At 56.7% G+C, this 12960-nt stretch overlaps 1 protein-coding gene across 2 annotated transcripts in view; it reads right to left on the reverse strand.

Moving 5' to 3' along the window:
* Window positions 1-12960, reverse strand: part of LOC129477062 (TBC1 domain family member 3B-like) — a 35827-nt gene that overhangs the window by 5343 nt on the left and 17524 nt on the right. The window contains exons 6-16 of one of the 2 annotated variants that reach the window (XM_063629667.1): window positions 9640-9764; window positions 6556-6628; window positions 6311-6393; window positions 5004-5043; window positions 4450-4530; window positions 3890-3997; window positions 3454-3563; window positions 2149-2197; window positions 1503-1623; window positions 694-788; window positions 237-308 (exon numbers count right to left, since the gene is read on the reverse strand). In XM_063629667.1, the coding sequence (XP_063485737.1) occupies window positions 237-308; window positions 694-788; window positions 1503-1623; window positions 2149-2197; window positions 3454-3563; window positions 3890-3997; window positions 4450-4530; window positions 5004-5043; window positions 6311-6393; window positions 6556-6628; window positions 9640-9764 (957 nt within the window). The remainder of the gene's footprint in view (window positions 1-236; window positions 309-693; window positions 789-1502; window positions 1624-2148; window positions 2198-3453; window positions 3564-3889; window positions 3998-4449; window positions 4531-5003; window positions 5044-6310; window positions 6394-6555; window positions 6629-9639; window positions 9765-12960) is intronic. The other variant, XM_063629668.1, reaches the window with a different exon arrangement.

Consider the following 12960-nt stretch of genomic DNA (forward strand, 5'->3'; position numbering starts at 1 on the left):
GCTTCCCTGAGCCCTCTCGAGTCGGGTCCTGGCGCAGTCTGCCCATGAGGCTGGGCCTGAGCCCCAGCCATTGCCCTGGGATGACCCCTCTTAGGCAGAGGGTTTTGCTTGCGTGTCCTTCGGGGACCCGCCTGAGCCTCCTGTGGGCTGGGGTGAACCAGACTGCCGGACTGAGGAAGCAGGGCACTGCAGGGCAACGAGGGTCCCTGAGCCAGGGTCTCCCTATGCCACCTTACCTTCATTAACATCCGGAGAAGCCAGCCTAACGAGAAACACTGCCCGCATAGACCAGCGTCTATGTCCTGGTCCTGATGGGAGCAACAGAGGTGCTCAGGCCACTGGGCTGCCCTAAAAACCTCCCTCTTCCAGGGCCTCTGAAGAACCTATGCCTAGTGCAGAACACTGGGCAGTGTCCAGGGCTCCCCGCCACACCGTCCCCTTCCCGCACTCTCGGTGGACACACTGCCCTTTGCCCTGCTCTGCGGGAGCTGGGGCCCCATCCCTGTGCCTCTGTCTCCTCCAGGGCAGGAAAGGAAACCAACTCCCAGCCCATGCAGAACCCGGCATCCCAGGTCAGGCCCTGGCTGGGACTCAGCCAGTCACCAGCCCCACGAGGGGCTCCAGCCCCCCTGCTCCTCCAGCCCCACGGGATGCAGGGCCTCTGGGGAAGAGCCGAGGGGACCATAAACTCACCAGATGCCACATGGTCTTGGGTTGTGACGTGGGTACCACATGCTCCTGATGGTCTTGGAGCCCCTGGACTGTCCCGCCATTTGGGCTGTGGAATCCTGAGAAGCCCCCAGCCCATCATGAAATCAGAGACTTCTCCCAAGATGTGGAGCCATCAGCTGCAAGAGCTGGACAGCTTGAGAGGCTCCCAAACCTGAAGACCTCCCACCCTCCCATCTGGTGACCCCACCATGCGGCCTTTACCCTGGGGAGGTGGGGCGGGAACATCCCCTGGAGCCTGGCTGGAGGTTCCCCTGGAGGCCTCCTGGGCCAGGGTGCAAAAAGGGCAAGGCTGACTGTGAGGTCACAATAGGGTGGCCAGAACAGCGTGGGTACTGGGCTTCCTGGTCATCTCCTGGAAGTGGGGTCGGGCCAGGGGACACGGGATGGGGAGATGCTGCCACCTGGGCTTGCTCGGCCCATTCGTGTGCACCAAGGGCAGCGGGAGCCCTGGCAGTTGGAGGGCAGGAGGACTCTCAGGGAGGGGAGAGTCAGCTGCACAGAATCAGAGCCGGAGGGCGTGGCTCCGGGACACAGAGGGTGGCCACGGGGAGGATGAGATGCCCTCTGCTGATGGGGTTGAAAGGTGTCTGACTTGGGCTGTGGGGGGTCGGCTGCGGACTCCTGTGGGACCCTCAGCAGAGACGTCCTAAAGGCTCCCAACGAGCCGGCGACACAAGGAGAGTGCCTTGGCTGAAAGCCGAGATCACCTGGCCACGGTGGCCGTCCCCGGGTCTGGCTGCGTGAGGCCCCAGGGGCAGCTGTTCACCTACCCTGCAGGGAGTGCCTCTCACTGGCCAGCAGCTGCACCAGTGCCCAGAATGCGTCCTCCTCAGGCAGATACAGGAGGAACAAGGGGGCGATGTGGCTCAGGTTCCTGTGGTAGCCCACCTCCTGCAAGAGCCAGAGTCACCATGGAAGGACATCAGCTGGGAGGGCTGAGGTCACCTGGGAGGACTCATGTCATTGGAGAGGGCAGAGGTGACTGGACAGGCTTCCTCTGATGAAGAGGCTTCCTCAGGATGCAAATTCATTTCATGACAAGAGCCAAGTCCATCAGGCACTTCAGCACCTTGTCCAAAATGTCTCCTGAGACCACCATCCTGCGTGTGACGCTGCCAAGCTCCCAGGCTTTGGGGCAGCCCCAGGAGGAGGGCGTCATTTCTTGTTCTGAGAAGTGGTGGTCAGGCCCAGGTGACACCAGGAGTCCAGGCCCCAACTCCTTTGTGTCTCAGCTTGACCCCTTGAGACCACCCCCTTGCTTGGAGGTTTATGCCAGCGGGGAGCTGGAATCCTACCTCCTATAACCTGGTGGGTCACAAATACTAACTTTAAAAGAAGCAATGACACCCCCACCAGACACCCACTCCTGTGAATGTGGAAATACGGCCCGGGAACCTCACTGCCGGGAATACTCACCGGGTTATACTCCGCAGATGCCAGGAGGATGTAGAAGAGTTCCCGCTGCCTAGGAAACAGAGAAAGGGGGCTATGGTTTGGTTTGTGCAGACGCTGTTACTTTCACTTTGTCTACAAATCCTAACGACAAATCCCATTTCAGGTTCAGATGATTCACCAGATAAGCAGTGAGCTCTTCAGGGCCTGAGACTGTTGAAGAAATGTTTCAGTAAAATCCACATCCGTGACATGCAAATAGCCCAGTTGTAGTGAGTTGACCGATCCTTTTCACTCTGAATGATTTTTTTTTTTTTTTTTTTTTTCAGTTTGCGCACATGCCAGTTCAGTCTCTGGGTGTACAGTTCCTCCACAGTTCCAAACCAACGTGCGGAGTCTCCTGGCCACCGCTCCAGCCCCTCCTGGAGTGACTCCTTCATCCTCCAAGTCTCCAGAGTGGCCCCTATGCACCCAGCCTCTCCCCGGTTCCTCAGCCCCTGGCCACCCAGACTGCTTTTCAGTCCCTGTGGTTTGGCCTTTTCCAGAATGGCCTAGGAATGGGAATGCTACTGTGGTAGCTTATTGGGTCTGGCTTCTTTCCCTTAGCAAAATGCATCTAGGATCCACCCACGTTCGTGTGGGCATCACTGGCTCGTTCCCTTTTCTCACTGGGTCTTCTGTTTGAAGGGAGGACCAGCCTTGCTCTCCCCACGACGTGTTGAAGGCCGTCCCCGAAGGCTCGCTGTGTGAGTGACGGTGAATCAAGCAGTGAACCTGGCATGCAGGTTTCATGTGGATGTCAGTTTCCAAATCAGTGGGTTCCATATCTGTGACACCTTGGGGACACGTGGTTCAAGTCCATTGAGCTTTGTGAGCCACTGCCCAACTGGCTGCCAACGTGGCTGTGCCGTGTCATGTTCCCAGCAGACCTGGATGAGAGTTTCCAGGGCCCATAATTCTCCCAGCGTTTGGTGCTGTCAGTGTTGTCTGGGTAGGCTCATGGGCCCTCAATCCTGCCACCCTCCCGTGGGTCCTACCACGGGTCCCCGTGGGTCAGGGAGAGCACCTTTCACCATTGTGCATGATTTTCTTTGCTGTCTTCTGTCTCCTCAGGATCCTCCTGGGCTCCGGCCCCACATGTTCCAGCCTGGCCCAGGGCTTGGAAACAGGGAGGTGCTCGGTTCATGGTACCGGCTGCTCCCTGGGCCAGGAGAGCTCTTGGCAGCTCTGTCATCCCTCCTGGGTGACCCTGGCTTCTGCTCCGGGGAAGTCCCCATCCCTCTCGTTCACCCCATCTCCACTGGGACCCTGTGGCTCCCGTAGGCTTACCTGGCTCCATATCGATGCCTGAAGAAGACATGGTTCTGGAGAGTCCTGCTAACATCCCGGTCGATCTGGTGGATGTGTTCAGATGACCTCTTGCCCTTCTGCTTCACGAGCTGTAGGGCAGGGCCAAGAGAAGGAAGCAGCCTCAGAACAGATGGAAGACTCCCTGCCCCAAATGGCAGTCGGCCCACAGTCAGCACTTTGGGAAAGAAGGCTTCCTTCTGCAGAAAGCTGCTTTTTGGCTTGTTACTGAAGCCAGGGAGGGTCACCAGAGCCGAGTTTTTCTGTCTGTGGTGACTGTATCACCATCTGTGCCCAGGGTGTTCATCTGACCTTCCCCCTCACCCCACCCCCCAGGGTGGGCTTGGCGTTCCCTCCAGCTGGAGACCTGGACCCCTGACACGGCTTGTCCTGTTTGTTGTGCTCTGGCTGAGCGTACCTTGTATTTGCTGGGGTTTTTTAACTTGATTTCCTGAATGTTCAGGAGGACTGACCACGCCGGGCCCCGGATGTTCGTGGGAATTCCCTCGTATATGCGATCTACGAGCTGTGGGCAGAAAACAGTCTGGTGTCACAGGCCACGGGGTGACCCCAGTGAGGACCAGAGCCCGGGGATTCTGGGAATTGTCGGTTTTGGCCCCATGATTCCTCAGTAGAGGTGAGATCGAGCTGGGACACGGTCTCCCTTCCCAGGACTGAAAGAGTGGATGGACACTCAGAGTTGAAACTCTGATCTGAACCTTTTTCTTCCTTGGGGTCACCAGGACATCCCTAGCCTTGAACTCCAGGTGGTCCGAGCCCTAGATTCAGATTCCCTCCCAGCAAGGTGACGCTTGCACGAATAGGCAGGCAATCTGGCGACCAGGCCTGCAGTCCTCCGGGCGAGGACAGTGTGCCACCCGCCCTCTGAGAGGCTGACGGTGCCAGGCCACAGCCATGGGTGCCTGTCCCCTGTCTCTGCAGAGAGTGCTTCCGGGGGCCTCTCCCTCCACACATTACCTTTTCACTGTTCTTGTACGTCTCCCATTCGCCCAGCATCTCCAGCCACTTGCTGTTTCTCCTTGTCTCCCGCCGAATTCGCTGTCAAATGAGGAATGTTGGAGTTAGTGGAGCTGCCGGGCTTCCCAGAGCTGCCCGTGGATGCTGGGTCTTGGGCTCTGGAGCCCTGGTGGGACCCAGCTGGAAGGAGCCAGGGAAGGGCAGACCCTAAGGGCTGAGAGCCTTTGAGCAAATGAGCACCAGTGGGCTGGCTTTGGGACCCCGGGATGTGCCATCCTCGGGCCACAGACACACCAGTCTTAGGTCCCAGCCTCTCGGTGGGGTCCTGACACAAGCGGGCAGCCACCCTCAAGCCAGGACTGTGGTTCTCACTTTGGAATTGTATCAAACTGCCAAAGTTAAATCAACCTGGGGTCAGGTCTCTGCTGCCCCTCCCAGTGACAGAGTGTTGCCCTCACCCGCCACCGCCCAGGCCGGCTGCTTCCTCTGCCTCACTGACCACCCGCCCAGTCCCTACGTCCCTGGACCAGCCCCTCCATGCATCAGGCTCTTACCTTTGCCTCCCGCGCAGTCAGAGAAGGCAGCTCCATCTCACTGTAAGGCAACCCAGGCAGCGCTGAGGACCTGCACAGGGCCTGGAGCCACCCCAGCCTGGGAGCCGACCCCCAGAAAGGACTGGCTCTGTCCCTACCCAGCTCAGGGCTCAGCCCGGGAGAAGGCACAGGGAAGGGAGGACAAGGGCCTTCCTGTGGGGCTGACTCCCAGGAGGGGCAGGACCTGGGAGAAGGAGTGCGGGGACTGCCTGGCCGGGGTTACCGGGGCCCCTGGCGTGGGGGCTGGTCAGGCTGCACAATGGGGCTGCCCATCCTGGACTCGAGGTGGTGCTTACTGCTGGAGCTGAGAAAGGTCAGCCTTGAGATGGGATGGGGGCCGCCCAAGGTGGGCGACTGGGCCCTGACAGGAATCCCTCAGGGATTGGCCACATCACCCCGCCAGGGTCAAGGGAGGCTGCCCTGAGACCTGCCCGGTGTACTCTGGGTGCACCAGGGGCCCATCCCACTTGACAGCCCCAAGGCTCTTGCAGGCTCTGACCCCCCAGCATCCACCTGCCTCTCCCTGCATCTGAGCCACACACCCTGCATTTCAGAAGTGGCACGGCTCATCAGCTCCCTCCCACCCTACTTCCCCTGGGATCCGCTGTCTCTCCATCCTCTGATCCCTGAGGGATGGGCTCCAGGCTGGGCTCCTCTTACCTGGCCCCAGATCCCTTCCCAGCACCAGACCCAGGGTCTTTAGTCACAAGCCCTGCTGCCTCCCCGGCCTCACCCTGAGATGCCTAGAGCGGGGCCCTGCCCGTCTTCTCCCCCATTCTCTTAGGGCCAAGGCCCCCACTGTCCCCACACCTTTCTCCCTTCCCCATGGGGACAGTGAGGGCTGTAGCTCTAGGGAAATGGGGGAGGACAGGGGCAGGTGGGCTCTGAGAGACCTGCTGGACAACAGCCCCGAGGCTGTGGCCACAACCCTTGGATCTCACTGGGGTTGTCTCCTGGTAGACAGGGCCAGACCCTCAGGCTGCCCCGCTCCTCTTGTGCTGACTTGCCGACAGAACTGCTGAGAGCCCAGGGGCCTGACCTAGCCCAGTCTCCATTCCCACCGGCTCCCTAGATGGGCCTTGCACCTCTGGCCTAACAACAACCTCGGGCTGGACCTGCAGGGGAGCCAGGGGGGAGTTCTGACCCTGGAAAGGAGGTTGACCCGAGCTGGCGAGACATGTCCTGTGTCAGAAAGGCCTTTCTAAAAGCAAACCCATCCCTGAGCTGAGACAGATGCTTTAGGGGTGAGGGGAGCACAGAGGACTCACTGCACAATCCCAAACGGATCCATGTGTTCGAACATTCCGATGAGTACAGGCCCCTTGTCCTCTGGCAGCCCAGCTTGGTGCCCCTGTAACCCAGAGGGAGCCTTGGTGAGGGGTCCAAGGTAAAGGGTGCAAGGGCCTGGGGGTATTGGCCACCCGTCCCTGCCCTGTGCTCCTAGGGAACCCAGGACCCTTTGACCAGGGCGCACTGGAAGAGGCCTCCCTCCAAGAAGCAGACCGAACTGTACCTGTTCATATTTCCTGATGACGTCCTCTCGCTCCTGCGCCCGCCAACTATCTACATCCTCCACCACGTTCATCCTGTGAGACAAAATTGGCTAAAGGTTACACTGTACCCGACAGCTTCGGAGAACACCTGAACCGCTCCCACCGGGCTCCCAGATGCTGGTTGGTTGTGTAACCTTCATTCCACCATTGCACTCTGGTAAAAAGGGGCCAAACCCCATGGCCCACACCTCCATGGGTCTCTGCAGTCTGAAGCCGCAAGCAGGGGTGAGCATCTTCCCAAGGACTCGAGAAGAGTGGGACCTGGACAGAGAATCCCGTTTTCCCCTTATGCCATGAAACGGGCACATACCTGCCCCAGCAGGTTGAACGGTGTCCACCTGCCAAGGGTGAAGGGCCTGTGATGGGCTATTCCAGGGTTGTGGATGTGAACTGGGGTCAGGCACCAGAGGTCTCTGTACGATCAGCCTCCTGGGATACTCAGGGCCACAGAGATGCCCAGTTTCCTATGGGGAACAAGGTCTCTCCTGACTGCTCCGTTCTACCTCGCTCATCACTTGGGCTACCGTGGCCCTTCGGTCTAACCAGTGAAGCTGCTTTAGGAATAACGCCATTTGAGCGGGAGTGTGTTTGGTTTTGGGGATGAGGGATGAAAATGATCTACTGTCTCCAAAGCAGCCACTGCGCTCATGGAAACCACATCTCTCGGGGAGGGACTGTGGACTCCACCATTCTGAGCTGTCCCTATAGGAGGGGGCTTCATTTTCCTGGGTCAATGATGAAGAACAGTGGGTCCTTGCTCCTGGAGAACATCTAGATGGACCGTCCCTCCTGAGAATACTCAGGGCAAAAGGAAAGCGAGGCCAGACAGAATAAGAAATACTTGGGGAGAAGCCCAGTGCCTGGACCCCTTCGAACACAAGGGAAGATGGTCTCCCCACAGCCAGCCCTCCAGGGCTCCTTCACTTTCCACAACTGCCCAAGGGCAGAAGGCTCACCATGCCACTCCCAGACAAGGGACCGTGTGTGTCCGGTGGGTCCCACAGTGACCATCAGGACCCAGTTTAGGCCCCAGGTGTGTTCTGAGGACCCTTCCCTCCTCCCCACCCACCGTGGCATTCTGAGGTCATGGCACGCATCACAACGGGGCCTTGCCCGGGTCAGCAGGGCCCAGAGTCAGGGTCCTCCACTGCCTGGGGCATCAACATGCCTGCCTGCAATGTGTGCACGTGCGTGCACACGCGTACGTGGGTAAACACGTCTGTGCACGTGTGTGTTGCTTCTCTGGCCAGGCCCGGCTGCCCCACTCATGTGTGCACCCAGTTCCTCATCACTGTCACCCCCGAGGCCCAGGGCCAGCATCAGAGCATCCATGGGTGCTCCCTAACCTCAGTGTCTCTGCCAGGGCCAGGCTCTGCCCCATCGGGATCGGAAATCTGGGCAGATTTGGGATCTCGAGCAGGGAGGTCACAGGGTTGAGGCCTGAAGTCTAGCACGGCACACAGCAGGGCTGAGAGCAAAACCCAGGGTCATGTCTGGATTTTCGGGCCGGTTACCGCCTCTCTGACCCCAGACGTCTCACCTGTCGAATGGGTACATTCGGGAACAGCACCCACTCTACGAAGCCACCGTGAGGACAAAAGAGAAAATCATCTACACAGGCAGTGTAGAACGGGCTCCCTGTGAGTGCTCAGGGATGACCCTCCTCCTCAGTAGCTGCCCAGAGGCCAACACCGCCCATACCATAGCCACTGTCCCCAAGTCAGCCTGGAGGGAAGAGAGCAGGTCACACTCACCTGATTCTGATCAGCTGGCCTGGGTTACGTATGCCTCTCAGGGAGAAAACCTCAGGGAGAAACCAGAAAACTGGTGCTCACAAACCCCACTGCCTGTGTGTAACTGCCGGAGAACACAGAAGGCAGGCCGGAGAGCGGATAGATGCTAAGCACCAGTGGCATTCTGAGGTCATGGCACGCATCACAACGGGGCCTTGCCCGGGTCAGCAGGGACCAGAGTCAGGGTCCTCCGCTGCCTGGGGCGTCAACATGTCTGCCCGCAATGTGTTTGTGCACGTGCGTGCACACGCGTACGTGGGTAAACACGTCTGTGCACGTGTGTGTTGCTTCTCTGGCCAGGCCCGGCTGCCCCACTCGTGTGTGCACCCAGTTCCTCATCACTGTCACCCCCGAGGCCCAGGGCCGGCATCAGAGCATCCGTGGGTGCTCCCTAACCTCAGCCCTCCCCACCCAGGGTGGTCCTGGGATACACATAGGGGTGGAGGGAAGTGACTGCTGCTGTTGGATCTCAGAATACAAATGCTAATACTATTACCCAATGGTCTTTTGAGCGTCTCTAATGGTATCGCTTTTTCATTCCTGACGTTTTAACTGCGTATTTCTCTCCATGACCCTTGGCTATTCTAGCTAGAGGATCCTGTGGGGAAAGTGCCGGGCACACAGTAGGGGCTCACTCTTCTAGACACGTTATCTAAAACCTGGCTCATCTGTCCTTCCACCCAGGGCCTAGGGCATGCCAAATTCCAGGGGCCAGAAAGAGCTCGGGATAAAATGAACCTTCAAGGGGAGGGCTTTGACCTGGGCTGAGTCTGCCTGTGCCATCCAAACGGAGTCTCAAGTCCTGAGGCAGGACGTCCAGATGCCCCAGTGCAGGGCCCTCCTGATCAACACCTGCTCCCCTGTACTCATTAGCAACCTCACCCACCCGACTCTCAAAGCACACTTGGCTCTCGTATCCAGGAGCTCTGCATCTGTAGATTCAGCAACAGCAGATGGAAAATATTCAGAAAATAAATTGGATGGTTATGTTTCTATTGAACATGTGCAGACTTTGTTCTTGTCATCAGTCCCTAAAGAATACAGTATCACAACCATTTATGTAGCATCTGCATCGTATTACATATCATAAATAATCTAGTAATGGTCTAATGTCTACGGGAGGATGTGCATAGCTTATACGTAAGTACTACGCCATGTTATATCAGAGACTTGAGCATCCATGGATTTTGGCATTTCCCGGGACCCTAGAACTAATCCTCCATGGATACCAAGGGATGACAGTATACTCACTCAGGAAGGCTTCTCATTGGAGGAAGGGCCCGGTTCAGGACAGACAGGGACATCATCCCTGGACTACTGTCCATCCATCCACTCATCCATTGGCACGACCCTCTAGGACTCTCCCAATGACAGCTCTAGCAAGTGGATACAAGAAAAAAGATTGGCTCAAATGGTACAGCTTTTTGAGGTCTTGGAAGATGTTGCTCCAGTATGAGAATAGTGGGTCAGTTTTCTCCAGGATCCAGAAAGCATATCAGGCAGGCTCGGGGAGAGGAAAGGAGCACAGCCTTTCCAGCAGCCACACAGGCCTGCGGTAGGCTGGGGCTGGGGCTGGCCCTGTTTATCACTTGGGCCTCATGAGGGGAAAAGAAAGAACAGGGGGCAGAGAGGAGCATGGGGGCAGCTGGTTGCCTAAGGAGAAGGGTCTCAGGGAAGGGGTATTCGTTCGTTTTCACACTGCTATAAAGAAATACTTGAGACTAGGTAATTGATAAAGGAAAGAGGTTTAATTGACTCCCAGTTCAGGGAACTTACAACCATGGCAGAAGGCGAAGGGGAAGCAGGCACCTTCTCCACAAGGCAGCAGGAGGGAGTGAGTGGAGAACCAGGAAGTGCCCCACTTTCAAACCATCAGCTCTCCTGAGAACTCCCTCACCATCCGGGGAGCAGCAGGGGGGAAACTGTCCCCACATCCCATCCCCTCCCACCAGGTTCCTCCCTTGACACAGGAGGATTACAATTCCACATGAGATTTGGGTGGGGACACAGAGCCAAACCCGTGAGGGTCTCAGTGTATCTTGCAGCTCCCCTGGGGCTGAGGCTGAGTACAGATCTGCTGGCCCTGCTCTACAGCACGCGGGGACTCTGCCTGTGTGCCCCCATCTGCTCTTCCTGGGGATGGTGGCTGCTTCCTCAAGAGAAAGGTGGGTCTGCTCTTCTGCCCACCCCTCTCCAGGGCCTTTTGGAGCCCTGGCCACGACCTCTAGCTGGAGGAAGTCAGGAGCTCAAAGACTAGCTGGGGAGCCAGGGACACACACATGGATTATAATTAGCAGCTCTGCAAGGCTGCAAGTGATCAAGGGCAGACTGTGGGGTAGAGGAAGGAGAGAAGACTCTGGGCTTTGTTAGGTAGAAGGGCTTTCTGCAGGAGGCCAGGGCAGAGAAGCCAGCCTTATGAGGCTTTGGGAGGACCTGAAGCTGGAGATGGGATTTAATGGCTAGAGAGAAAGAGGCAGCAGGCTTGTCATGTGGGCAAATCCATGCAAGCTTGTAGAGTAATTCACCAGGCGGAGAGCTGAGGAGAGCACCCTGTTATGTTCCCTTAGCCCTGGCCTCGCTGATCGAGAAGTGTGCCAAAGACAACAAGGACTGCAGCTCCTACGGCAGCTTCAGCGACGCAGTGCTGGAACTCTTCAAGCTCACCATAGGCCTGGGTGACCTGAACATCCAGCAGAACTCCAAGTATCCCATTCTCTTTCTGTTCCTGCTCATCACCTACGTCATCCTCACCTTCGTTCTGCTCCTCAACATGCTCATTGCTCTGATGGGCGAGACTGTGGAGAACGTCTCCAAGGAGAGTGAGCGTATCTGGCGCCTGCAGGTGAGTCTAGGTGGAGACCCCAGTGTGGGGGCCTCCATGCGACTCAGCTCAGCACATGGTCATTGACTACTGTCAGCACCAGTGAGTCTAAGGTGAGGCCTGAGAATCTGCACAGGCTCCTCAGTGTGTGGCCAGGTTTGAGGAGGCCTTAGCCCAGGTTCTTTGAGCGTAGAGTCTAGGAAGTGTGGCTGTGCAACAGCATGCGTAGAAAACCTCAGGCTTCTGGGGGTGCTCTGCTCAGGGTTGACAGTGTGATGTGTGGATGTTGAAGTTTGACCTTAGGTTGCATTAAGAGGAGTACAGTGTCTAGGACAATGGAGGTGACAGCTCTGCTGTATTCCATCCTGGCCTGAACACTTCTTACGTGCTGAGGAAACCAATGCATAGGATGGGTCCAGAGGTGGTAACCAGGTTTGGGAGAGGACTGGAGACTGCCTCTTATGAAATGGTTGTTGGTGGCCGGGCATGGTGGCTCACCCCTGTATTCTTAGCACTTTGGAAGGCCGAAGTGGGTGGATCACCTGAGGTCAAGAGTTCGACACCAGCTTGGCCAACGTGGTGAAACCTCATCTCTACTAAAAATACAAAAACTAGCCAGGTGTGGTAGTACGTGCCTGTAATCCCAGCTACTGGGGAGGCTGAGGCAGGAGAATCGCTTGAACCCCGGGGGTGGAGGTTGCAGTGAGACGAGATCGTGCCATTGCACTCCAGCCTGGGTGACAGAGCAAAAACTCTGTCTCAAAGAAAAGAAAAAAAAAAAGAAATGCTTATTGAAAAAGGTGAGCGTGCTTTGGATATCTGCAGAAGAACCTGTGAAAGACGGAGCAGATCCCTTCTGTGGTCCGGAAGGTAGATGTACATGGGAATACTACAGGGAGAAAAGCTTTGATGTCACACATGGAAGTTTCTCACTATTAAGGCCCTCCTTTTTTTTTTTTTTTTTTTTTTTTTGAGACAGGGTCTTGCTCTGTTGCCTAGGCTGGAGTGCAGTGGCACGATATCAGCTGACTGCAACCTCTGCCTCCCAGGCTCAAGCGATTCTCCCACCTCAGCCTCCCTAGTAGCTGGGATTACAGGCATGTGCCACCACTCCTGGGTCATTTTTGTATTTTTTGTAGAGATGCGGTTTCACCACGTTGCCCAGGCTGGTCTCTTACTCCTGAGCTCAAAGCGATTCTCCTGCCTCAGCCTCCCAAAGTGCTGGGATTACAGGAGTGAGCCACTGCGCCTGGCCAAGGCCCTCTTAATTGGTTTGTTGACACTGTTCAAGAGAGACTGGAAAAATTATGGCCAGGAAACTGCAGAGATTCCAAGCTGGGGAGGGGGTGGGACTAAATGATGTTTGAACAGTCTTCTGCCATGGGATTCCAGGACCCCAGCACTGTCAGATAGGAAGCTCCTGGGCTTTCAGAAATATTATTTATATCATGGAGTTTCGCTCTGTCACCCAGGCTGGAGTGCAATGATGGGATCTTGACTCACTGCAACCTCCAACCTCCAGGTTCAAGTGATTCTCCTGCCTCAGCCTCTTGAGTAGCTGGGATTATAGGCACCTGACACACGCCTAGCTAATTTTTGTGTTTTTAGTAGAGATGGGGTTTCGCCATGTTGGCCAGGCTGGTCTCGAACTCCTGACCTCAGGTGATCCACCCGCCTTGGCCTCCCAAAGTGCTGGGATTACAGGCAAGAGCCGTCACGCTTAGCCCTAATTTTTGTGTTTTTAGTAGAAA

This window comes from Symphalangus syndactylus, chromosome 20 (genome assembly GCF_028878055.3).
Source record: "Symphalangus syndactylus isolate Jambi chromosome 20, NHGRI_mSymSyn1-v2.1_pri, whole genome shotgun sequence".
NCBI lineage: Eukaryota > Metazoa > Chordata > Mammalia > Primates > Hylobatidae > Symphalangus > Symphalangus syndactylus.